General features: G+C 42.8%; 1 protein-coding gene across 1 annotated transcript in view; it reads left to right on the top strand.

Moving 5' to 3' along the window:
- Positions 1 to 18,684, top strand: part of TRMT2A (tRNA methyltransferase 2 homolog A) — a 54,961-nt gene extending 36,277 nt beyond the window's left edge. Inside the window, exons 10-12 of the mRNA XM_044275588.1 lie at positions 977 to 1,093; positions 9,898 to 9,994; positions 17,703 to 18,684. Coding sequence (XP_044131523.1) covers positions 977 to 1,093; positions 9,898 to 9,994; positions 17,703 to 17,946 — 458 coding nt within the window. The 3' untranslated portion in view covers positions 17,947 to 18,684. The remainder of the gene's footprint in view (positions 1 to 976; positions 1,094 to 9,897; positions 9,995 to 17,702) is intronic.
- Positions 18,685 to 25,351: the final 6,667 nt, after the last annotated feature.

The following is a 25,351-nucleotide window of genomic DNA, read 5'->3' as shown; positions in this document are numbered from 1 at the left end:
TTTCCTCCATGCATAACGCCCCTTGTTATGGCCAAATAACTCAATTTTAGTTTCATCAGTCCACAGCACCTTATTCCAAAATGTAGCTGGATTGTCCAAATGTGCTTTAGCCCACCTCAAGCGGCACTTTTTGTGCTGTGGGCGGAGAAAAGGCTTCCTCTGCATCACTCTCGCATACAGCATCTCCTTGTGTAAAGTGCGCCGAATGGTTGAACGATGCACAGTGACTCCATCTGCAGCAAGATGATGTTGTAGGTGCTGGTCTGTGGGTTGACTCTGACTGTTCTCACCATTCATAGCTTCTGTCTATCTGAGATTTTTCTTGGTCTGCCACTTCGAGCCTTAACTTGAACTGAGCCTGTGGTCTTCCATTTCCTCAATATGTTCCTAACTGTGGAAACAGACGGCTGAAATCTCTACAGCTTTCTGTATCCTTCCCCTAAACCATGATGGTGAACAATCTTTGTCTTCAGGTCATTTGAGAGTTGTTTTGAGACCCCCATGTTGCTACTCTTCAGAGAAAATTAAGAGGAGGGAAACTTACAATTGACCCCCTTAAATACTCTTTCTCATAATTGGATTTACCTGTGTATGTAGGTCAGGGGTCACTGAGCTTACCAAGCCAATTTGAGTTCCAATAATTAGTTCTAAAGGTTTTGGAATCAATAAAATGACAACAGTGCCCAAATTTATGCACCTGCCTAATTTTGTTTAAACAATTATAGCACACTTTCTGAAAATCCAATCAACTTCATTTCACTTCTCAAATATCACTGTGTGTCTCCTATATGATATATTTAACTGACATTTTTTATCATAACAACCAACGATTTATACAGGAAAATCATGACGATTAACAAGGCTGCCCAAACTTTTGCATCCCACTGTATTTGCCAAAGGTACATGTATTCTGTTGTTGTGATGATCGATATAGAGCTTGAACAGAAACCTAAATACAACATGCATTTTAATGCAGACCTGAACAATATTGAATTTCGATGTGGCAAAGCTGAAGATATCTTCCCTACCCTAATAAACTTTTACACTGCTCAGAATCCTGTGGCCATAGTTGACCCACCAAGGGCTGGACTTCGTAAGTACAAATTTTCAGAATCTGATCTAGTACTTTCTACCTAATTTTGTCACTAGTATTTTTACATGTCTATGGGGATCATTTATTTTCCAGAAATACGCCTATATTAGACGTATATCTGGGGCAGATTGCGGTGGAACTGTTAGTTGCGCAACAATCTGAGACTTACTTGCTCACGCCAGGTCTAACAAAGTAGGAGGGGAAGGCTGGCAGGCCCATCTCATTCATCATTTTCTACACCTGTTTTGGGCGCAAAAAAAATGGTCCTAAATGTAAGCCAGCTAGTAAGCTGGCTTACATATAGATTGGCGTTGGATGTGCCGAAGTTATGTAGAGACCATCGCCTTTTTATGACTTCAGCAGATATAGGGGTTATTAATAATTTACCCTCTATATGTATATGATAGTACAATATAGTTCCTATACTGTTTCAACAAATTTAAAACAGTAGAAAAATTCCAGCAGCAGGCTCAGGATAAAATCCAATTTCTTTCTAACCAGACAGGCAAGGTCTTCCCGTCTTCGACTGTATGTCTTAATCATGACCACATTGTGTTATCACATACTCTGGTTTAAAAATCCTCTCTTGTCATGAGGCACGGCCCCAGCCTCCAAGCTTGGAGCTGATTTATTATTCGGCACCTTATGACAAGAGGATTTTTAACCCAGAGTATGTGATAACACAATGTGGTTATGATTAAGACGTACACTCGAAGACTCGTGGACCTTGCCTGTCTGGTCAGCCTATGGATTTTATCATTAAGAAATAAAGAAATTGGATTTTATCCTGAGCCTGCTGCTGGATTTTTTATTTTATTTTTTCTACTGTTTTGATTGATTCCTGGTCAGGAAACCGTGCACAGTTTTAACAAACTTGTATTCAGCTTGAATTATAAATACAGACTTATAGGGGATGGCCCAATCGGGTAGGTGCAGGTTCTATATCCAGAACAGGCTTCCCTGACATAAACAAAAAGCAGCTGCGCATGCGTGGCCACACTCTGTTCACCGTTATGGGAGTTTTGAAAATGGCTGAGCACTGGCTTGGCTATTTCCGGCAGTGCATGGAAAGGTGGCCTTTTCAGAACTCCCATAGAGTTGAATGGAGAGCACAGCACGCATGCTCTGTGTGCTGCCCTTCACTTTGGCAGCCCCGTTCTGGAGATAGGTGTGGGTCTCGCCTCTAGGACCCGCTGCTATCTGACATTGATGGCATATCCTAGTGATATGCCATCGATGTCCCAGATTGGCCAGCCCCTTTTTAGATGTAATGTGTTACTGGGAGTGAACATTGCCTCTTCATCAGATACTGGGAGAGGGTCAACAATAATGGTCTATCCTCAATAATGGTAGATTACATCTTGCCTAATATTCATGCCATTAGGTGATGGTGTCTAAAATTAATATCCAGAAAGTTTCACAACATTTTTCTCCTCATTTTTTGGTCCCGTTGAAATTATTGTGTCCACATCTGATCTGCCAAAAATGCAGATCGGACTGTGCTCTTCCTGACACGCATTGTTCAAGGAAAGGTTGTGAATGGCTACGAGCTTCCTGAAGCTGATGGAAGGCGTATGCTTATTTTGTACTCGTTTTTGATATTTCTTTTGATTGTGCATCACAGGATTTTGTCCTCTCTGGTGTTTCCTGAGAATAGGATGGTCATTTTAACAGGATATTAATATCTTGCTACAGTTAGTAAGCCTTTCTGATGACTAGAAGCATCTAATATGTTGTAAGGAATAGAAACCTGTCACCTCTACTATGCACTGAGGACAGCATAGTGTAGTGACAGATCCATTGATTTCAGCAGTCTGTCACTTTTGAGCTAGTTTTCTGTACTGTTGTTCAGCGGAAAGAAACCTGGCATTCTTCGCCTGGAGGTGGGGGGCTAGGACAGCATGTCTCATCTCCATCACAGCGCTGCAGGGTTCAGCATATCAGTACTCTAAGGCTACGTCTACACGACGACACTTGTTGCGCGACATTTTGTTGCACTAATGTCGCGCAACAATTTTTATAATGGCAGTCTATGGTGTCGCACTGCAGCATGCAACATACTGCAACGCAACAGTCGCAGAAAATCCATTCAAGATGGATTTTTCTGCGACTGTTGCGTCGCAGTCACAGCATGTTGCAGTGCGACACCATAGACTGCCATTATAAAAATTGTTGCGCGACATTGGGGCCACAAAATGTTGCACTACAAATGTTGCAGTGTAGTTGTGCCCTATGTGTTGCGTGACAAATGTCGTCGTGTAGACCTAGCCTAAAACTACCAAATGCCATCCCAGAAGTGACAGAATGCTGAAATTAGTGAGCCTTTCACTACACTATGTTCAGTGAGGGCAGCATAGTAGGGTTGACAAGTTCCCTTTAACCACTTCAGCCCCGCTAGGTGAAACCCCCTTCATGACCAGAGCACTTTTTACACTTCGGCACTACACTACTTTCACCGTTTATCGCTCGGTCATGCAACTTACCATACAAATGAATTTTACCTCCTTTTCTTCTCACTAATAGAGCTTTCATTTGGTGGTATTTCATTGCTGCTGGCATTTTTACTTTTTTTGTTATTAATCAAAATGTAACGATTTTTTTGCAAAAAAATGACATTTTTCACTTTCAGCTGTAAAATTTTGCAAAAAAAACGACATCCATATATTAATTTTTCACCAAATTTATTGTTCTACATGTCTTTGATAAAAAAAAAATGTTTGGGCAAAAAAAAAAAATGGTTTGGGTAAAAGTTATAGCATTTACAAACTATGGTACAAAAATGTGAATTTCCGCTTTTTGAAACAGCTCTGACTTTCTGAGTCATGATTCCTGAGGTTCTACAATGCCCAAACAGTAGAAAACCCCCACAAATGACCCCATTTCGGAAAGTAGACACCCTAAGGTATTCGCTGATGGGCATAGTGAGTTCATAGAACTTTTTATTTTTTGTCACAAGTTAGCGGAAAATGATGATGATTTTATTTTTTTTATTTTTTCTTACAAAGTCTCATATTCCACTAACTTGCGACAAAAAATAAAAAATTCTAGGAACTCACCATGCCCCTCACAGAATACCTTGGGGTGTCTTCTTTCCAAAATGGGGTCACTTGTGGGGTAGTTATACTGCCCTGGCAATTTAGGGGCCCAAATGTGTGAGAAGAACTTTGCAATCAAAATGTGTAAAAAATGACCGGTGAAATCCAAAAGGTGCACTTTGGAATATGTGCCCCTTTGCCCACCTTGGCAGCAAAAAAGTGTGACACATCTGGTATCGCCGTACTCAGGAGAAGTTGGGGAATGTGTTTTGGGGTGTCATTTTACATATACCCATGCTGGGTGAGAAAAATATCTTGGTCAAATGCCAACTTTGTATAAAAAAATGGGAAAAGTTGTCATTTGCCAAGATATTTCTCTCAGATTTTGCAGGCCATTTTTTACACATTTTGATTGCAAGGTACTTCTCACACATTTGGGCCCCTAAATTGCCAGGGCAGTATAACTACGCCACAAGTGACCCCATTTTGGAAAGAAGACACCCCAAGGTATTCCGTGAGGGGCATGGCGAGTTCCTAGAATTTTTTATTTTTTGTCACAAGTTAGCAGAAAATGATGATTTTTTTTTTTTTTTCTCTTTTTTCCTTTCAAAGTCTCATATTCCACTAACTTGCGACAAAAAATAAAAAATTCTAGGAACTCGCCATGCCCCTCACGGAATACCTTGGGGTGTCTTCTTTCCAAAATGGGGTCACTTGTGGCGTAGTTATACTGCCCTGGCAATTTAGGGGCCCAAATGTGTGAGAAGTACTTTGCAATCAAAATGTGTAAAAAATGGCCTGCGAAATCCGAAAGGTGCACTTTGGAATATGTGCCCCTTTGCCCACCTTGTCTGCAAAAAAGTGTCACACATCTGGTATCGCCGTACTCAGGAGAAGTTGGGGAATGTGCTTTGGGGTGTCATTTTACATATACCCATGCTGGGTGAGAGAAATATCCTGGCAAAAGACAACTTTTCCAATTTTTTTTATACAAAGTTGGCATTTGATCAAGATGTTTCTCACCCAGCATGGGTATATGTAAAATGACACCCCAAAACACATTGCCCAACTTCTCCTGAGTACGGCGATACCAGATGTGTGACACTTTTTTGCAGCCTAGATGCGCAAAGGGGCCCAAATTCCTTTTAGGAGGGCATTTTTAGACATTTGGATCCCAGACTTCTTCTCATGCTTTAGGGCCCCTAAAAAGCCAGGGCAGTATAAATACCCCACATGTGACCCCACTTTGGAAAGAAGACACCCCAAGGTATCCAATGAGGGGCCTGGCAAGTTCATCGAAATTTTTTTTTTTTGCATAAGTTAGCGGAAATGGATTTTATTTTTTTTTCTCACAAAGTCTCACTTTCCGCTAACTTAGGACAAAAATTTAAATCTTTCATGGACTCAATATGCCCCTCAGCAAATACCTTGGGCTGTCTTCTTTCCAAAATGGGGTCAGTTGTGGGGTGTTTGTACTGCCCTGGCATTTGAGGGTCTCGGCAATCATTACATGTATGGCCAGCATTAGGAGTTTCTGCTATTCTCCTTATATTGAGCATACAGGTAATGAGATTTTTTTTTTCCGTTCAGCCTCTGGGCTGAAAGAAAAAAATGAACGGCACAGATTTCTTCATTCGCATCGATCAATGTGGATGAAAAAATCTCTGCCCAAAAAAAAAAATGGAGGGGAAAGGCGTCTGCCAGGACATAGGAGCTCCGCCCTACATCCATACCCACTTAGCTCGTATGCCCTGGCAAACCAGATTTCTCCATTCACATCAATCGATGTGGATGAATAAATCATTGCCGGGATTTTTATTATATATATATATATATATATATATATATATATATATATATATATATATATATATATATATATATATATATATATATATATATATATATATATATACACACAAAGTGTTTGCCAAAGCATAGGAACGCCGCCTCCTCCTCAGCTCGTATGCCTTGGCAAACGTATCTGTCACTGCAGAGGAGAAAATCCCGTCTTGCAGCGCTGCATACACCGACTTGCGTGTAATCTGACAGCAGCGCAATGCTTCTGTCAGAATGCACATCGGTGCACACATTGGTCCACCTGGAAGGTAAAAAAAATAAAAAACCAGGCCGAAACGCAATAATTTTATTAACTTTGCAACAGAACATATAAACTTTAACTTTTTTAACTGAACATTAACGTGTTTGCTTACTGGTGTGTTTTTTTTTTTTTTTTTTACCTTTATAGAACAAACCTCTCCTTCCCCATGGGTCAATGTGCAAAGCGCAAATCGCCCAAAGATGTGGCGAAGTGCGTTATGCACTTTGTCCCATGTGAAAGGAGACGTTTGCAGCAGCAGTGAGTGAATGGGCCCTAATAGCCCTGTGTGCCTGTCCTGGTGAGATGATCCCTATGCTAATAGTGTACCTGTGAGTGGTACTTCCGGAAACACTCTCCAAAGCATAGGGCAGGGTGGTCCGGACAGTCAGGACAGAAATAGCGGGTGTCACGCCTTATTCCACTCCTGCTACAGACACGACATCTTTTTCGGGGTGACTGTTGGGTTGAGGTACCAGGAACGACATTGGGGAAATGTCGCTCGTGTAGACGGCTAACTACACTGGTGGTTGGGGCCACGGAACCTCCTGGATACAGGAGGTTCTCGATGATCTCTTCCTGAAATTTGAGGAAGGATCCAGTTCTCCCAGCCTTACTGTAGAGAACAAAACTATTGTACAGAGCCAATTGAATTAAATATACAGACACCTTCTTATACCAGCGTCTGGTGCGTCGGGAAACTAAATACGGAGACAACATCTGGTCATTGAAGTCGACCCCTCCCATGTGGAGGTTATAGTCGTGGACTGAGAGGGGCTTTTCAATGACACGGGTTGCTCGCTCGATTTGTATTGTCGTGTCTGTGTGAATGGAGGAGAGCATGTAAACGTCACGCTTGTCTCTCCATTTCACCGCGAGCAGTTCTTCGTTACACAGTGCGGCCCTCTGCCCCCTTGCAAGACGGGTGGTAACGAGCCGTTGGGGGAAGCCCGCGCGACTAGTTCGCGCGGTACCACAGGCGCCAATCCGTTCTAGAAACAAATGCCTAAAGAGGGCCACACTTGTGTAAAAATTGTCCACATAAAGATGGTACCCCTTGCCAAATAAGGGTGACACCAAGTCCCAAACTGTCTTCCCACTGCTCCCCAGGTAGTCAGGGCAACCGACCGGCTCCAGGGTCTGATCTTTTCCCTCATAGACACAAAATTTGTGGGTATAGCCTGTGGCCCTTTCACAGAGCTTATACAATTTGACCCCATACCGGGCGCGCTTGCTTGGGATGTATTGTTTGAAGCCAAGGCGCCCGGTAAAATGTATCAGGGACTCGTCTATGCAGATGTTTTGCTCTGGGGTATAAATATCTGCAAATTTCTGGTTGAAATGGTCTATGAGGGGCCGAATTTTGTGGAGCCGGTCAAAAGCAGGGTGGCCCCTGGGACGGGAGGCGGTGTTGTCACTAAAGTGCAGGAACCGCAGGATGGCCTCAAAACGTGCCCTGGACATGGCAGCAGAGAACATGGGCATGTGATGAATCGGGTTCGTGGACCAATATGACCGCAATTCATGCTTTTTTGTCAGGCCCATGTTGAGGAGGAGGCCCAGAAAAGTTTTAAGTTCGGAAACTTGGACTGGTTTCCACCGGAAAGGCTGGGCATAAAAGCTTCCCGGGTTAGCGGTGATAAATTGTGTGGCATACCTGTTTGTTTCGGCCACAACTATGTCTAAAAGCTCCGCAGTCAAGAACAGCTCAAAAAATCCCAGGGCCGAACCGATCTGAGCCTGTCTCAACCCGAACTCCAGACTGGGCAGTGAAAGGGAAAACTACGGGTGCGGCTGAAGTTGGGGACTGCCAATCAGGGTTTGCCAGCACCTCTGGGATTCTAGGGGCTCTACGGGCACGTCTTTGCGGTGGCTGCGACGGGGTCACTACTGCACGTGCCACCGTACCAGCTTCAACTGCCCTTCTGGTGCTCGCTACTTCACCAGGTTGTATGGCAGTGCTGGTACTAGGTCCAGGGAGGGCTGGGCTGCTGGTGTATGCCTCACCACGTAATCCGACAGCACCAGCCCCACTCTGCTGCTCTTGAAGCGGATCCTGCGCAACCTGCGGTCTAGCGACACGGGGCCGGGTACGCCTGGTGGTATCAGGGACCTCAGCCTCCTCGTCCGAACTTTGGGTCAGAGAGCCACTGCTTTCTACAGGTTCGTATTCTGACCCGCTGGATTCATCAGATGAGGGTTCCCACTCCTCATCCGACTGGGTCAGAAGCCTGTAGGCCTCTTCAGAAGAATACCCCCTGTTAGACATGTGGGCAACTAAATTTAGGGGTATTCCCTGAGACTACCCAAGAAAAAAAAAAGCAAGCCTGTCTTACAAAGGGGAGGCTAGCGAAGTACCGGAGGCCGCTGCGGTTGATAAAAAATATCAAAACTGATTTTTTTTATCGCTGCAGTGCGTGTAAAGTGAATGTGCAGTGATCAAAAAAAAATTATTTTTTGTCACTGCGGTGGGGCGGGTGTGGGCGAACGCACGTGTGGGCGGCCGATCAGGCCTGATCGGGCAAACACTGCGTTTTGGGTGGAGGGCGAACTAAAGTGACACTAGTACTATTATAGATCTGACCGTGATCAGTTTTGATCACTTCCAGATACTATAAAAGTACAAATGCTGATTAGCGATACGCTAATCAGCGAATAACGGACTGCGGTGCGGTGGGCTGGGCGCTAACTGATCGCTAACTACCTAACCAAGGGACCTAAACTATCCTAAAACCTAACGGTCAATAACAGTGAAAAAAAAAAGTGACAGTTTGCACTGATCACTTTTTTCTTTTCACTTGTGATTGACAGGGGTGATCAAAGGGGTGATCAAAGGGTTAATTGGGGTTCAGGGGGGTGATCAGGGGCTAAAGTGTAGTGTTTGGTGTACTCACTGTGAAGCCTGCTCCTCTGCTGGATCCAACCGACGAAAAGAACCAGCAGAGGAGCAGGCAGCCATATATCAGATCATATTTACTAATATGATCTGATATCTGGCACTTTGATTGGCTTTTTTAAAAATCAGCAACCTGCCAGCCACGATCATTGGCTGGCAGGTTGCTGACGAAATACTGCTGTGCGAAATGCCGGCGCGAACTGCGCATGCTCGCGTCATCTCGCGTCTCGCGAGATGACGCGTATATGCGTGACTGTGCGCAGCGCTGCCACCTCCGGACCGCACATCTGCGTTAGGCGGTCCGGAGGTGGTTAAAGCAGTGCCTATGGCTCTGTATTAGTCACAGGGGCTCCTTGCTGCCTGATCATGTATGGCACTGCACAAGGCTGTAGATTAATTCAGAGATCGGCAAACCCCAAAGTAACATTTCCCAAGGAACAGCTAATTGAGATACAAGAAAAGCAAATGTTATTTAATTTTGTACAATGATGACTGTAACTCAAACTGTCAAGTAGGTGGAACCGCATTCCTTAAAATGGAAGGTGCCACGGGAAGGATTCTTCAGTCACGTGTATATATACAGTGACCAAAATCCAGGTCCCCAGATTTTGTGCACCGCAACTCAAATTGTATAGATGCAATGAAGAAAGTAATATTAAATATTCTTATTTCCAGTCTTCCATTTCTCAGAGACATCTTATCTTATTCTATATATATATATATATATATATATCACCGTTTATATCCAGCTATGTGTTTAATTATACATTTACAGATTCCAAAGTTATTATTGCAATCCGAAAAGCTGAACATGTGAAACGTCTGATCTATGTATCCTGCAATCCAAAGGCGGCATTGAACAACTTTGTAGAGTAAGTTATGCCATGGAAATAATTGTAGTTGTAGCTATACCAGTCATGAGTGGTAATGGTCCAACATGTGAAGAGAATATATTGGGGGATATTTACTAAGCTAAACACTCCATAATTCTGGTTACATTTGCACCACAACCTTGATGCCTTGTGTCACATTTATTTTGTGTTTTAGACCTTTTTTTTGTGACTCGCTAGACAGCGTGTGACACTTAGGGAAGGCTGTAGCTTAGCAGGAATGCGGCAGCATGCTTCTAAATTTTTCTGCAAAGTGGGACAAACAATAGATAATAATATTAAAGGGGTTATTCCATGACTATAGTAAAAAATGAAAATCAGACATCATATAGTACATGACAATCTCTTTCTAACAAAGCTACAACCAGCCCTGTACCTCACATGTATCTAGAGATCTCCCCATACATTCCTCTGGTAGATTTCTATCAAGCTGACAGCTCAGGGGGCGTGTCCATTCTCCTGCAGCTCAGGGGGCGTGTCCATTCTCCTGCAGCTCAGGGGGCGTGTCCATTCTCCTGCAGCTCAGGGGGCGTGTCCATGCTCTCCTTATCACAACTCAGGAAGCGGATGCTCGTTAACTATCATCTGCCGAAGGATCGGCAGGTGTTATATAGTCTTTAGTTTACCCTGTCCAAGTACTAGACAAAATTTAGTAAATCTGGCCAATTGTATCACATTTAAAAAGTATCTGTCTAGTATCAAACGCTGAACAAGTGAATGTGTATCAGTCATGATCCATTTACATTGCATAAGCCGACACACTACAGACAGTTGAAGTAACTGACTGCTGCCAGATTGCTGGTCGTCATAAATGAAATGCCTCTTCTGGCAGTCCATTTACTACTGTAGACTGAAAGCGGCCAGACCCCATTATATTTATTTATTTATTTATTTATTTTTTTAATAGCAGAACAGTTGGCCGGATCCATTAAACATTATTGAAAGGACTCCGCGTGCATTCCATTTCCGTATGTCTGCATGGCCGCGCCGCAAATAAGATAGAACATCTGTTTTGCTGACAAGCATGGGCATTGTTACAATGTATCTGCCACAAAAACAGATGCCACACGGACGTCATCCATATTTTTGGCAAAAAACAGTCGTGTGAACCCTAACTTTGTCAATGCATTGCACTATTTATGATGTTGTCAGCATTCACAGTTCTGCTGGTTGTCATTGAACTCATCAAATTTAAGACAAGTGACTAAGGCCTCATGTACTTGATAAAACTGTTAGCCCCTCCCACGGCAGCTATACCCCCTCCAGCCTGGAGAGAGAGCTTCAGTTTTTTCCAGTGTCAATAGGAAGCTCCTGAAGATTTTTTATTTATATATTTTTTCCTTTCAGGTGGGAAACAGTGGTCGCCTAGCCTCCCTGTTTTCCCGGGGGAGCACGCCAGCGTTGGTCCGCCACGCTGCCTCCTCCCCCACAAGAAGACAAGGTGGTCCAGGGCAGCCTCGCTCCCCTGCATCCCGCCAGCAGGAGGGTCACCCATCCAAGTCCCATCTTTCTCCTCGACTATCTCCGAAACCCCACCCTCCCTCCCAGGGTCAGTCTGGGGAAGGGGAGGGGAATCACTGATTTAGGCCCTGACATGAATCCCAAGCAGTCTCCCAAGATTGCGTCCTATGGTGGCCAGCAGTAATTGTCGTATGCATTGCCCCCTCCATGGGCGGTGTAATCACACTTCTTCGGAATGCGGTACTTGCCTTTAAACATTGTTCCCTGCCAAGGTGGACTAAGTACAATAACACGGTTTTCAGTGCCGGGCGTATACATGCCCCCTTCTGTAGGTGGCGGAATTGCATCTCAACTGGGTTCAGTACCTGCCGTATGCATTAGCCCCTTCCATAGGTAGTGCGATGACATTATCCCAGGTTACATTGTGTGCGGTATGCATTACCCCCCTACTTAGGTGCAATAATTGTACAGGACTCGCCATATGCACTAGTTCCCCCCCCCCCATGGGCATTTAACCCCCTTCATAGGTGGAGTATTCCCCTACCACTGGCTTAAGTACTTGCTGTATGCATTCCACCTTCCATAGGTAGAGTAATTGCAATACCATTGCATATGGTCCTAACTGTCGTGCTATCCCTTTCCAAGGGCGGAGTGTTGCATTAACCCCTTCTGCAAGTCATCCACTAGCGGGAATCACTAAACATCTTGGGATGCTGCAATTTAACTACGCCACGGCTCTAGGCTTATTTCACAAGGGGGCGTGGCAACAGTCTGTACTGGCGGGTGCCCGGTACTCTAAGTGGTATACGGGCGCCGCCAGTGGATACGGTGGCTATCCTTTCTTTTGGCGCAAGTTTTTGAACATTCTCATCCTCTCTCTCCTCAGGGGGTTGCCCAGCATCACTTGTGTCCCAGAGACCCCCCCCATCTCCATGGGCCTCAACCATTCCTGTCGGTCATGATATTGTCCGCTTCAATGCGTAGTGCGTACGCCATTGCACATATATGGTGAGTACGTTCCTTGCGAGTCGAGTGTTCGCTGACTCTGTATTCTCTACTCGCCACGCCTCCTTCTCTAGGAAAGTGCTTATGTTGGCACTCTCCACAGGTGTAGCTTTGTCGCTAATGCTAGAGTTTGTAGTCGCTGCCATGGGACAGCCCCCTCAGTTAGGGGTCCTACCCTGACCCTAGCTTTGGCAGTTGCTCCTGTTCAGCGCCCTTCCAGGTAGAGTTTTTTAAGTTAGCTCTACTTCTCTGGGGCAGTATGGTACATGGCTTCTACGGATAGTCTTAGGCCTCCCCCTCAGTTTTGCGCTGACGGGGCAAGCACTTGCTACTGTTGTGGGAGTGGTATTTGCGTTACCACTACATTCTTCAGTTCTGCACAGCTCATTAGTCAGGTGGTGGACTCTTCTAGCACTGAATTCGGTGGCCTCTGCGGGTGGCCCCCTTCTCTGCTGTGGTATGGGGCTAGCTATACAGTGTGACTCCCCTTGCCTGACTTCCTCCTCAGGCAGAGTTTTTTTTTTTGCACAGTCACTTAATCCTTGGCTACTTCTGTATAGCGCCGGTCTCAGATGGGGAATGGGCTTTAGACCTAGCCTATTCTTCTGTATTTTTCCTCCTCTGGCTCATGGTTCATAGCAACCCCGCAAGCCTTGGTAGCTCCTACGTTACTACCTTTCTCTCATCTGCATTTGCACGGGGTATTCGTTTTCTGGCACTCCGCTCCCGACTGGTGGGCTGTGGCGCCTGCCACATCCCTCCTTCTACAGGGATTCCTTCCATTGGTCCCAGGTGTGCTAACAGTATCTACACAAAAGTTTCACTCCTTTCTCTCCCGAGCAAGAGATCAGGAAGCATGTGGCGTGGATGCCCTGATATCTCCTTCACAGGAGTTCTCCCTCCTTACTTGTTTTCCCCCCTCCCCAGGGTTCTACGGAAGATCAGGATGGAGGGCATTCCGGCAATCCTAATCGCTCCGGATTGGCCCCGTCACACGTGGTACGCTGACCTTGTTTTCCTTCTAGATGTCCCTTGGTCACTGCCACTCAGAGACTACCTTCTTTCTCAGGTTCCGGTCTTACATCAGCTTTTAAGGTCTTTTCATTTAATGGCGTGGCTATTGAATCTGCCATTTTGATGCACAGAGGGTTTTCGACGGACATCATCCACACTATGATTTAGGCCAGGAAGCATGCATTGTCCAGGATCTATTATAGGACCTGAAGGTCCTTCCTGGGCTTCTGTGGAAGCCGGGACATCCTCTCACTCAGTTTTTTTTTTTTTTTCTCCTCACGGTCCTATCCTTTCTACAATCAGGGTTGGACCTTGGTTTAGCCCTTACAGGGAGTGCAGAATTATTAGGCAAATGAGTATTTTGACCACATCATCCTCTTTATGCATGTTGTCTTACTCCAAGCTGTATAGGCTCGAAAGCCTACTACCAATTAAGCATATTAGGTGATGTGCATCTCTGTAATGAGAAGGGGTGTGGTCTAATGACATCAACACCCTATATCAGGTGTGCATAATTATTAGGCAACTTCCTTTCCTTTGGCAAAATGGGTCAAAAGAAGGACTTGACAGGCTCAGAAAAGTCAAAAATAGTGAGATATCTTGCAGAGGGATGCAGCACTCTTAAAATTGCAAAGCTTCTGAAGCGTGATCATCGAACAATCAAGCGTTTCATTCAAAATAGTCAACAGGGTCGCAAGAAGCGTGTGGAAAAACCAAGGCGCAAAATAACTGCCCATGAACTGAGAAAAGTCAAGCATGCAGCTGCCAAGATGCCACTTGCCACCATTTTGGCCATATTTCAGAGCTGCAACATCACTGGAGTGCCCAAAAGCACAAGGTGTGCAATACTCAGAGACATGGCCAAGGTAAGAAAGGCTGAAAGAAGACCACCACTGAACACGACACACAAGCTGAAACGTCAAGACTGGGCCAAGAAATATCTCAAGACTGATTTTTCTAAGGTTTTATGGACTGATGAAATGAGTGAGGATGGATGGGCCCGTGGCTGGATTGGTAAAGGGCAGAGAGCTCCACTCCGACTGAGATGCCAGCAAGGTGGAGGTGGAGTACTGGTTTGGGCTGGTATCATCAAAGATGAGCTTGTGGGGCCTTTTCGGGTTGAGGATGGAGTCAAGCTCAACTCCCAGTCCTACTACCAGTTTCTGGAAGACACCTTCTTCAAGCAGTGGTACAGGAAGAAGTCTGCATCCTTCAAGAAAAACATGATTTTAATGCAGGACAATGCTCCATCACACGCGTCCAAGTACTCCACAGCGTGGCTGGCAAGAAAGGGTATAATAGAAGAAAATCTAATGACATGGCCTCCTTGTTCATCTGATCTGAACCCCATTGAGAACCTGTGGTCCATCATCAAATGTGAGATTTACAAGGAGGGAAAACAGTACACCTCTCTGAACGGTGTCTGGGAGGCTGTGGTTGCTGCTGCACGCAATGTTGATGGTGAACAGATCAAAACACTGACATAATCCATGGATGGCAGGCTTTTGAGTGTCCTTGCAAAGAAAGGTGGCTATATTGGTCACTGATTTGTTTTTGTTTTGTGTTTGAATGTCAGAAATGTATATTTGTGAATGTTGAGATGTTATATTGGTTTCACTGGTAAAAATAAATGATTGAAATGGGTATATATTTGTTTTTGTTAAGTTGCCTAATAATTATGCACAGTAATAGTCACCTGCACACACAGATATCCCCCTAAAATAGCTAAAACTAAAAACTACTTCCAAAAATATTCAGCTTTGATATTGAGTTTTTGGGGTTCATTGAGAACATGGTTGTTGTTCAATAATAAAATTAATCCTCAAAAATACAACTTGCCTAATAATTCTGCACTCCCTGTAGTTCCGTGATGGGTCAGGTGTTGGCGCTTCTATCCTAAGGGACACAGCTTTCCAGCGTCCCCTGGTGCCATGAAAACCTTCCTTCAGGGAGTGGCACATACGGTTCCTCCGTACTGTCCTCCTCTTACCACCTTGGGATCTAAATATAGTCCTCTCAGCGCTACAGACTTCTCCCTTTGAGCCCTTGCTGGAGATCTCTCGCTGACTCCTGTCCTGGAAGGTAGTTTTTTCTTGTGGCTATCACATCCATCAGACGGGTGTCCCAGGTGGGGGCGCTCTTTTGCAGAGTATAAGGCGGTTCTCCGGCCCATTCCTTCTTCTCCCGAAGGTGGTCTCTGACTTCCATATCAATGAAGAAATTGTCCTTCCTTCACTGTACCTCTACTTCCCACCCTAGGGAAGGGATTTACATCATTGGACGTTGTCAGGGCTCTGATTATTTGGCAGTCTCTAGTCCCTTGCGGCATACAGAACCCCTTTTGTCATCTGGAGGGTCCTCGCAAGGGTTTGGCGGCCTCCAAGGTGGCAATTGCATGTTGGATTCGGTTTGCTAGTGCCGAAGCATACCGTGCCCGGAACAGGGCTCCGCCCTTAGGTGTCACGGCTCACTCCACCAGCGTGCACCAGCCTCGGTCGCACAGCTGTGCAAGGCGGCTACGTGTCCTCCTTACACCTATTCACAAATTCTACCAGGTGCATACTTATGGTCTTGCAGGCGGCAGTTTCTTAGATGCCTGCAGGGACGCTTGGTTTCATGGGTCTGTGGTTTTTCCTTCCCTGTGGGCTGCGTTTGGACGTCCCACGGTTCCTGTGTCCCCTAATGAATATGGGCGAGAAAAGGAGATTTTTGTATAACTTACCAGTAAAATCTCTTTCTTGCTCTTCATTGGGGGGGACAGCACCCACCCAGTATTGTTGTTCAGCCACAGTTGCGGCAGTGTTGGTTAGAAGCTTGTTGTTGGTTCCTTGGCATTGTTGGGGTTCCAAGTTTTTTCGTTGGTTAACTTACCTCTCCTACTGCTTGTGCACAAACTGAAGCTCTCTCTCCAGGCTGGAGGGGGTATAGTTGTGTGGGAGGGGCTAATAGTTTTATCTAGTTTCAATGCCTCCTAGAGGACATAGCTATACCCACTGTTCCTGTGTCCCCCAATGAAGAGCGAGAAAGATTTTACTGGTAAGTTAGTAAAAAAAAAAATAAAATCTCCTTTTTCTAGTACTGGAGTCACATAGGCAGGTGCTCTATGCCACTGGTTCAGAAGTAGAAAAGTCGTTTTCCACAGTGTAATGCACATTCAAAATTCTAACAGCTTCAAATTGATTTCAATATAAAAACTCAAGCATGTGCAAACTTTGTACACTTTTTTTTTTTTTCAGTAGCAGATTTGAAAAATTGTTAGGCTATGTTTACACAGTTGTTTTTGTTCTGAAAAAATATTATGCAAATTTCACTTAAATTCCATGTGGTATTTCCAGTGGTTTTTGATCCTACCCACTTCCTTGGGAAGCCTTTGTGGATTCAATGCAAAATCTACACCAAGAATGAACACGTCCCTAATTCTCAGTTGTCTCCATGACCGCACACATGAGAACTACCAACGAATTAACTTTAGGGAGGGACCTAAACTGAAGGACGTGTTAATAACTCAAAATAGACCAGCAGAAGTATTGAACTTTAAGGCTACATGCACACGAACGTAGTTGGTTTCTGTGTCCGTTCAGTTTAAAAAAAAAAATAGAACATGTCCTATTCTTGTCTGTTTTGCATTGTTAGAATGGATCCGCAAACAAAAACGGATGCCATTATTGTAGCCCAATATTGCATATTCATTTATACAACCAAAGACCCACTGTTTGTGTGTTTTGACTATCCACACAGATTGGGGCAGTTTCAGGTGTGCTGTTGTGGAGACGACTGGGGGGGGGGGGTGTTATCTGTTAATATTGATTACCTATCCTGAGAAAACGCACCAAACTCACTTCTATGGGGCCAGCGTTGCGTGAAAATCGCAGAATATAGAACATGCTGCGATTTTTCATGCAATGCACAAGTGATGCGTGAAAACCAACGCTCGTGTACACTGACCCATTGAAATGAATGGGTCTGGATTTAGTGCAGACGCAATGCGTTCGCATCATGCATTGCACCCGCGCTGAATACTCGCTCGTCTGCAAGGGGCCTTAGGTTGGTAATTTAAAGAACTTCATGAAATGCAAAAGTATTGTGACCACCAGTGGCCTCACCTGGGAATAATAGCTGACCACTGGCGGTTACCACTGTATAAGTCATCTGGTGTGTATGTATATGAATACCATATATAATAATCTTCTCTACCTTTTTGTCTTTAAAGTCTGTGCCGGGCTCCTTCAAACCGTGTAAAAGGTCGTCCATTTAGACCTACCAGAGCTATGGCTGTGGACCTCTTTCCTCAAACCCCACATTGTGAACTTCTCATTCTTTTTGAAAGAGTGGAGTATACCGAGAGTGCCAGTAATTCTGCCCCAGACGTCGTCCATGAACATACAGAGGGTTGTCAGCAAGATGGCAATACAGAAAAAGAATGCCATACTAATTCACAAGCAATAAATGCCTAGATCTGCACATACTGTTGAACTACATTTTTTTAACCATTAACATTTATAGTATAGCAATAGCTTACAGGACAGACTTAATACAATCAGTACTGCAAAATGTACATTATCTTACTTGGTAAATCACTTTTTTTTAACTACATGTATTGCAGACTATACACAACAGTATCACCCATCCTAGGTGATAGCTGATGCATTGGTCCATAGTGCACACATCTGTATTCAAGGAGGTCTACCATTAAATTGTGTTATACTGGAGCTGAAAATGTAATTGTTTCTTAATATTCATGTTAGCATTGACTTCTGCTTCCTATATAGTAAGAGCTCAGATTACTTTTATATTGTTGGTTCTGTGAAATAAATATGCAAATTTTCTTTATGTCCCAAAATAAAATAAATTTCTGTTTGCATTCAAAATTGGTGCAAATGGACTTTCAGCTAAACCACTACGTTTAAAATTCCCTTCCTTCTATATCCACCCCTTCCAACTTATAACAGCATTGTATAAGCTACCAACAAATCAAATGTGTATTGGGAGCATCTGGTGACACTATTCTGGATTTGTCCCCTGACATGTAGGATTTCAGTGGTGCCATCATTTGTTCTGCTCCCACTCTCCATAGTCATAAACTTGGACTAGCCAAGCATGCATGGTTAACCCTTAGTTCAGACCTGAGCGTTTTACAGCGCGTTCCTACACGCTGTAAAACGCTCAACACTGAGAAACCAATGCTTCCCTATGGGAATGGTTCTCACCTGGGCGTTTTACAGCGCGTACGATCGCGCTGTAAAACGCCCGACGCTCAAACAAGTTCTTGAGCTTTTTTTGGGGCGTTTGTCGCGCGTTCCCAAATATCTATGTGCGGGAACGCGCGACAATGTGTGCACGCCTGTCTCTGTATGCGCGATTTGTAAACGCCCGTACAATCGCGCATACAGGGGGTTCAGACCTGAGAGCTCTGAAAGGGAAAAATCCAGTGAAGACAGAGGCTGGCCAGTTGTTTAAAGGGTATCTGTCAGCAGATTTGTATCTATGAAACTGGCTCGCCTGTTACATGTGCGCTTGGCAGCAGAAGGCATCGGTGTTGGTCCCATGTTCATATGTGCCCGTATTGCTGAGAACAAATTGTTTTAGTATATGCAGATGAGCCTCTAGGAGCAATGGGGCCATAGTCCTTAATCCTACAGGCTCTGCTCTCTCTGCAACAGCTGTGTCCACTCCACTTTAGCAGGGTCAGACGTGATGACATTTCACTGCCTGGCCCTGTCATTTTTTCAGCAATGTAGTTACATATGAACATGGGAAACAGATTCCGCTGCCAAGTGCGCATGGAACAGATCAGCCAGTTTCAGAGGTACAAATCTGCTGACAGATGTCCTTTACTGTTATAAGGGATTTATCAGACATCTTTGACCAAAGTATCTGTTGTGCCTTTACTAACAAAGCCTACTATAAGCAGCACATGCAAATTCTAGCATCTTTACCCGAATGGGTTGGCCAAAAACTAAACATTTAAATGACATGCCAATTGTTGGTTCATAAAACAGTGATTAATGTCCCATTAAATCTAGATTTTTTTTATTTATATTATGAAAAAACAAGTTGTTCACTAGAGACCTGGAATGGCAGGGGAGGATGTTTTCTTCTGCAGAAAGCTATTCTTTTTCCGCACCTCAGCCTTTTGTGTCAGAAACAATGGAGGAAAGGAAAAACTCAGGCTCACCTTTAGATTGCATTATGGAATAGAATAAAAAAGATAAGTACTGTAAGTAGATTTCTAACTGTACTACAATAAAGCAAAAAGTGAAACAATTGACTTGTAATAAACTTTATTGCTTAAAACCAAAAGACTTTAAAAACACAATACCAAGGATCAAGTGCACAAGATTTACACCAGTATTAAGAGCAGAATCCCATTTCAAACGTGTCAAGTTTAACAAATCACGTATTTGACAGTCACTCCACATAATTCATACATAACCATTGATTAGGTATAATTAGATTACAAGTTATCACTGCGCAGACAATACTTATACCAGTTAATACAGCTGGCTGGAGAAAAACCAAGCCTTTCATTTGCATTGGCCTCACTAGGTCATGGAACATAATGACCTTAATCAGGTCTACTTCGTAAACAGGTTGTCTCTTTTCATTATAGCTTAGCCTGGATATTAGGATGTGTGTGTGTATATATATATATATATATATATATATATATATACATATATACACACACACATAATATACATAAATGAAGAATTTATGTCTAAGTGGCTTCTAGTAAAGTAGCTCCTTAGATAAGGTTCCAAGCAGTTGAATAGGTTTCTGCATACAACCAGTACCAAACAGCTTGTCTGCTCTCATACCTTTTTAGGTTTGTATATTACTCTGACAGTACCCTATTCTCAAAGTATTTAACATATAACACAGGGAAAAGTCATGTTACATAGTCTGCATTATTCTCGCTTTAGACAGTCTGTCGATGAAATGGAAAAATCAATCTGTATTAATAAGAAAGAAAGTTTAATACCAAATTGTCAGGCACCAAAATAGATATCAGAATTCCAGTATAACAGAGCAAGCGATGAGCACATACAAATAAAACAATAAGTAAAAATCCTTTATGCGAGGCAAGGCTAGAAGTAGTAATGCATATGGTTTGTAAACACAATGTCAGTGAGCTGAAGGACTTTCTCTACCCATAGAGAATGGCAAAAGTGATCCTTCAAAAGCTGAACAGACTGCAGTCCAATTGCTCAATCCTTTAGTGATCTTGTCAGTCTATAAAGCGTTCCTCTGAGGTAATAAATGTACAACAGGCGTCTATATATTCCATAAAGAATGATCAGGCATTCACCATAAAAGATTATTTCTCATAAAAACTCCTGTACAATCAATTCTAAGTTGGAAGAAAATTATTAGTAGTCAACAAAACATCCATAAATGTGGACACTAAGGCCGCTTTCACACAGTCACTGTTTGGTCGGTGATTTCAATTTCATTATACTTTTTTTTTTTTTTTTTTTCTGCAGGTTCCACTTCTGGTTTTGGCTCACAATCATTGATGAGAATCAGTTACCAAACACCTGACTGTGTGATAGCGGCCTAAGGCTCGGGACCGACTTGTCTGCAATTTGTTGTCAATGTGACTATTAGATCTGTCATTTGGTTGTAGAAAGCCAAACAGCTGAAAAGTCAGCGGCATGTTGCGGCCACAAGCTACTTGCATTTTGGTCGTGTGTGACCAAAAATCCAACTGTGTTGGATTTTTTTGTGAATTTCGAATTGAGCATCCATTGTCAGTCTTGTGCAACACTGCAACCTTCATTTGCCCCAGCCCAAGGGCTCATGCACACGACAGTATGTATATTGTGGCCCGCAAAATATATGAATGACATACATGTAACATCCTTATTGTATCAGTTTTTTTTTTGTTGCAGATCCACTGTAACAATGCCTATCCTTGTCCGCAAAACAGACAAGAATAGGACATGTTCTATCTTTCTAAGTGAATGGCTCTGCATATAGGCCTAAAAAAAAAAAAAAAAGTGTGCATGAGTGTTTAGGCCTAGTTCACACAGTCAGTGTTTGTTCAGCGATTTTCATCAGTGATTGTGAGCCAAAACGAGGTACAAATCTTTCCATTATCCCTCATCTCTGTGTTGTATCCACTTCTGGTTTTGGCTCACAATCTCTGAAGAAATCACTGAACAAAACACTTAAAGTGTAACAGTTATGTTTACATTTAAAAAATACCACTGTTTTCCTTGAGTTTTTCCCCTAGTTACAGCTGTAACATTTACAATATGAGGACCTTCTCAAGATGGCTCCTCTGCCAGTTCTCTGAGGCCAAAACCGCTTTCCCTCACTTTCCATACACACTTGCTGTAGCCAGCAGCTCCCTGCCAGCCAATCAGATTGGATTACCGAGAGACACGCCTCCTCACGCTGAAGCCTAATGCAGGCATGCAGTGTGAATGACCGCCCCTCTGTCTTCTTAGCCAGAGACAGACAAGCCACAGCAACTGTCTTTTAACCCCTAAGTACCGAGCCACTTTTCACCTTAAATCCCAGGCCGATTTCTGAAAATCTGACATGTGTTAATAACTTTGGAACGCTTTTACTTATATAGGCCATTCTGAGATTGTTCTCTCGTGACACAATGTACTTCATGACAGTCATAAACTTGAGTCAATATATTTCACCTTTTTTATGAAAAAAATCCCATATTTACCAAAAATTATGAAAAATTTGCAATAAAAAAAATTCTCTGCTTTTAAAACAGAAAGTGATACCTCATAAAATATTTATTACTTAACATTCCCCATATGTCTCACTTTACGTTGGCATCATTTTGTATGTCATTTTATTTTTAGGATGTTAGAAGGCTTAGAAGCAATTTTTCACATTTTCAACAAAATTTCCAAAACCATTTTTTTGAGCACCAATACAGTTATAAAGTGATTTTGAGGGGCTTAGGTAATGGACACCACCCATATAATTACCTCATTTTAGAAACTACACCCCTTAAATTATTCAAAACTGATGTTACAAACTTTGTTAACCCTTGAGGTGTTCCACAAGAATTAAAGGAAAGGAAATATTACATTTCAAAATTGTTAATTTTTTCTTGCAACACAGCAACGGTTAACAGCAAAATAAACTGCAATAAATATTACTCAGATTCTGCAGTTTACAGAAATACCCCATATGTGGCGGTAAACTGCTCTATAGGCATGTGGCAGTGGTCAGAAGGAAAGGAGCGCCATTTGGATTTTGGAGGCAGATTTCGCCTAAAAAAAAAAGCGTTTTACGGAATTTGGAAACACTTGGCTGTAAAAATGAAAATTTTCTTATCTTCCAATAAAATGCTGCTTTAGCCCCAAATTTTTAATTTTCACAAGGTGTAACAGGAGAAAAAGCACCCCATAATTTGTTACCCATTTTCACCTGAATACAGCCATATGTGATGGTGAACTGCTGTGGGGGAACATGGCAGAACTCCAGAAGGAGCGCCATATGGGTTTTGCAGCGCAGATTTTGATGGACAGGTTTATGGGTGCCATTGGTTTTTTTTTTTTTTTTTAAGTGATTGGCTTATGTGGGGGCTCATTTTTTGCAGGATGAGGTGACTGATTGTTATCATTTAGGGGTACATAAAACTTTTTGTGAGGAAAGGTGAAAAAAAAATGGGTTTGGTATAGTTTTTTTCAGCATTCATTTGAGGGGGCATATAATGTGATGTTTATAGATCAGGTTGTTACAGACACAGCGATACCCAATCTGACTAATTTTTATTTTTGTTAAGTTTTACACAGGGAAATCATTTTTGAACAGAATAAAATCTTGTTTTTGTGTTGCCATTTTCTGAGAGCCCTATTTTTGGGGTGACTGACACTATTTTGGGGTGCATGACTTTTTGATCGCTTGCTATTACACTTTTTGTGATGTAAGGTGACAAAAAAAAATTGCTTTTTGGCACAGTTATTTTTTTATGGCATTCACCTCAGGGGTTAGGTCATGTGATATTTTTATAGAACAGGTTATTATGGACATGGCAATACCTAATATGTACAAGTTTTACACAATATTTATTTAAACAAATTATTTTTTTTTAAATCATGTTTTAGTGTCTCCATAGTCTAAAAGCTATAGTGTTTTTTTTTTTTTTTTTTTTAATTGTTTGGGCGATTGTCTTACGTAGGGGCTAATTTTTTGTGGGATGAGGTGACTGTTAGCATGGTACTATTTTGGGGGGGCATACGCCTTTTTGATTGCTTGGTGTTTCACTTTTAGTGATGTCAGGTGACAGTTTTTTTTGCAGTTTTTATTAATTTTTTTGACGGTGTTCATCTGAAGGGTTAGGTCATGTAATATTTTTATAGAGCCGGTCGCTACCCAATATGTCTACTTTTACTTTTCATTTTTTTTTTCCTATTTCTTACAATTTTTTTTTTTTTACTTTATTTTGGGAAAAGGACATTTTTATTACTTGGAACTTTTTTTTTTCCTTTTTTCCCTTTATTTTTTGTCCCACTCTGGGACAAACTTTTAGGGGTCTGATCCCCTTTACAATACTCTATTGTGATGCATTGGCTGTAAGTGTATTACACACTGTAATACACTTACAGTCTGCTTCCTGTAAGATCCAGGGGGCTGGATCTTACAGGCTGTCACAGAAGGCATCGGGCTGCCATCTCGTCCCCATCACAGCAGCGCAGGGACCTGATGGCCACCCGCACCCCACAGGATCCTGCATGTGCCACTGTCAGCGCTGACCACGGCCGTGCAAGGGCATACAGCAGGGGTCTGGCTATCAGTGACTGTCGGACCCCTGCGCTGGGATTCTACAGGTTAAGGGAGCAGTGGAAAGGGATAGAAGACATTAATGAAAGCTGTTATTATAAGGCAATTACAGATCTTTTGACAGACTAACTCAGGTATACATGCCTAGCTCTAATAAACTAGTAAATAAAAAAAATGACAGTTACACTTTAAAGGCCCCTTTCACACAAGCAGGTTTTCCATGCAGGTGCAATGCGTGACGTGAACGCATAGCACCCACACTGAATCCTGACCCATTCATTTCAATGGGTCTGTGTACATTAGCGGTTTTTTTTCACACATCAGTTCTGTGTTGCGTGAAAAATGCAGCATGTTCTATATTCTGCATTTTTCACGCAGCCCATGCCCCATAGAAGTGAATGGGACTTCAGTGAAAAACGCATTGTATCCGGATGCAATGCGTTTTTCACTGATGGTTGCTGAGATGTTTGTAAACCTTCATTTTCTTTATCACGTGTGTGAAAAACACATCAAAACGCATTGCAACCGCGCCCAAAAAAAAAAACGGAACACCTGAACGCAAATCGCATACAAAACTTACAGAACTTGCTTGCAAAATGGTGGGAGTTTCACTTAACGCATCAGGACCTAATCCGTATCGTTCGTGTGAAAGAGGCCTTAGAAGTGTAAACTAGGCCTTAGAAGCAATGTAAATCAATTAAGGGTCGGTCACAGGGCTCATGCACAATAAGAATTTTAAACTGATCAGACTTCTGTCAGTGAAAACTGACATATTGCCTTTAGTTTTGTTTCCATGTTTCCTGCCAATTTGTTAAGTGAGCAAAATAAATACGTTTTTGCTTTTTTCCCAGAGAGGTCATCAGTTTTTGATGCGTTTTTTTCACTGTGGTTCAGATTCAGAATGGACAAGTCCTATGTGAAACAATAAAACAAACAATTGTGCATGAAAAAATTATTGTGCATAAACTGATTGACTTTCAGGATATATGTGTGGACAATCCGTACTGAAATCAGTGAATGGAGAAAAAAAAAATATATATATATATATTTGACGAGCAGCTGATTTTAAAATTCGCAACTTAGGTCAAAATCCGTGCGTAA

This window comes from Bufo gargarizans, chromosome 1 (genome assembly GCF_014858855.1).
Source record: "Bufo gargarizans isolate SCDJY-AF-19 chromosome 1, ASM1485885v1, whole genome shotgun sequence".
Taxonomy (NCBI): Eukaryota; Metazoa; Chordata; class Amphibia; order Anura; family Bufonidae; genus Bufo; species Bufo gargarizans.
This window is presented reverse-complemented; position numbering and strand designations above follow the sequence as displayed.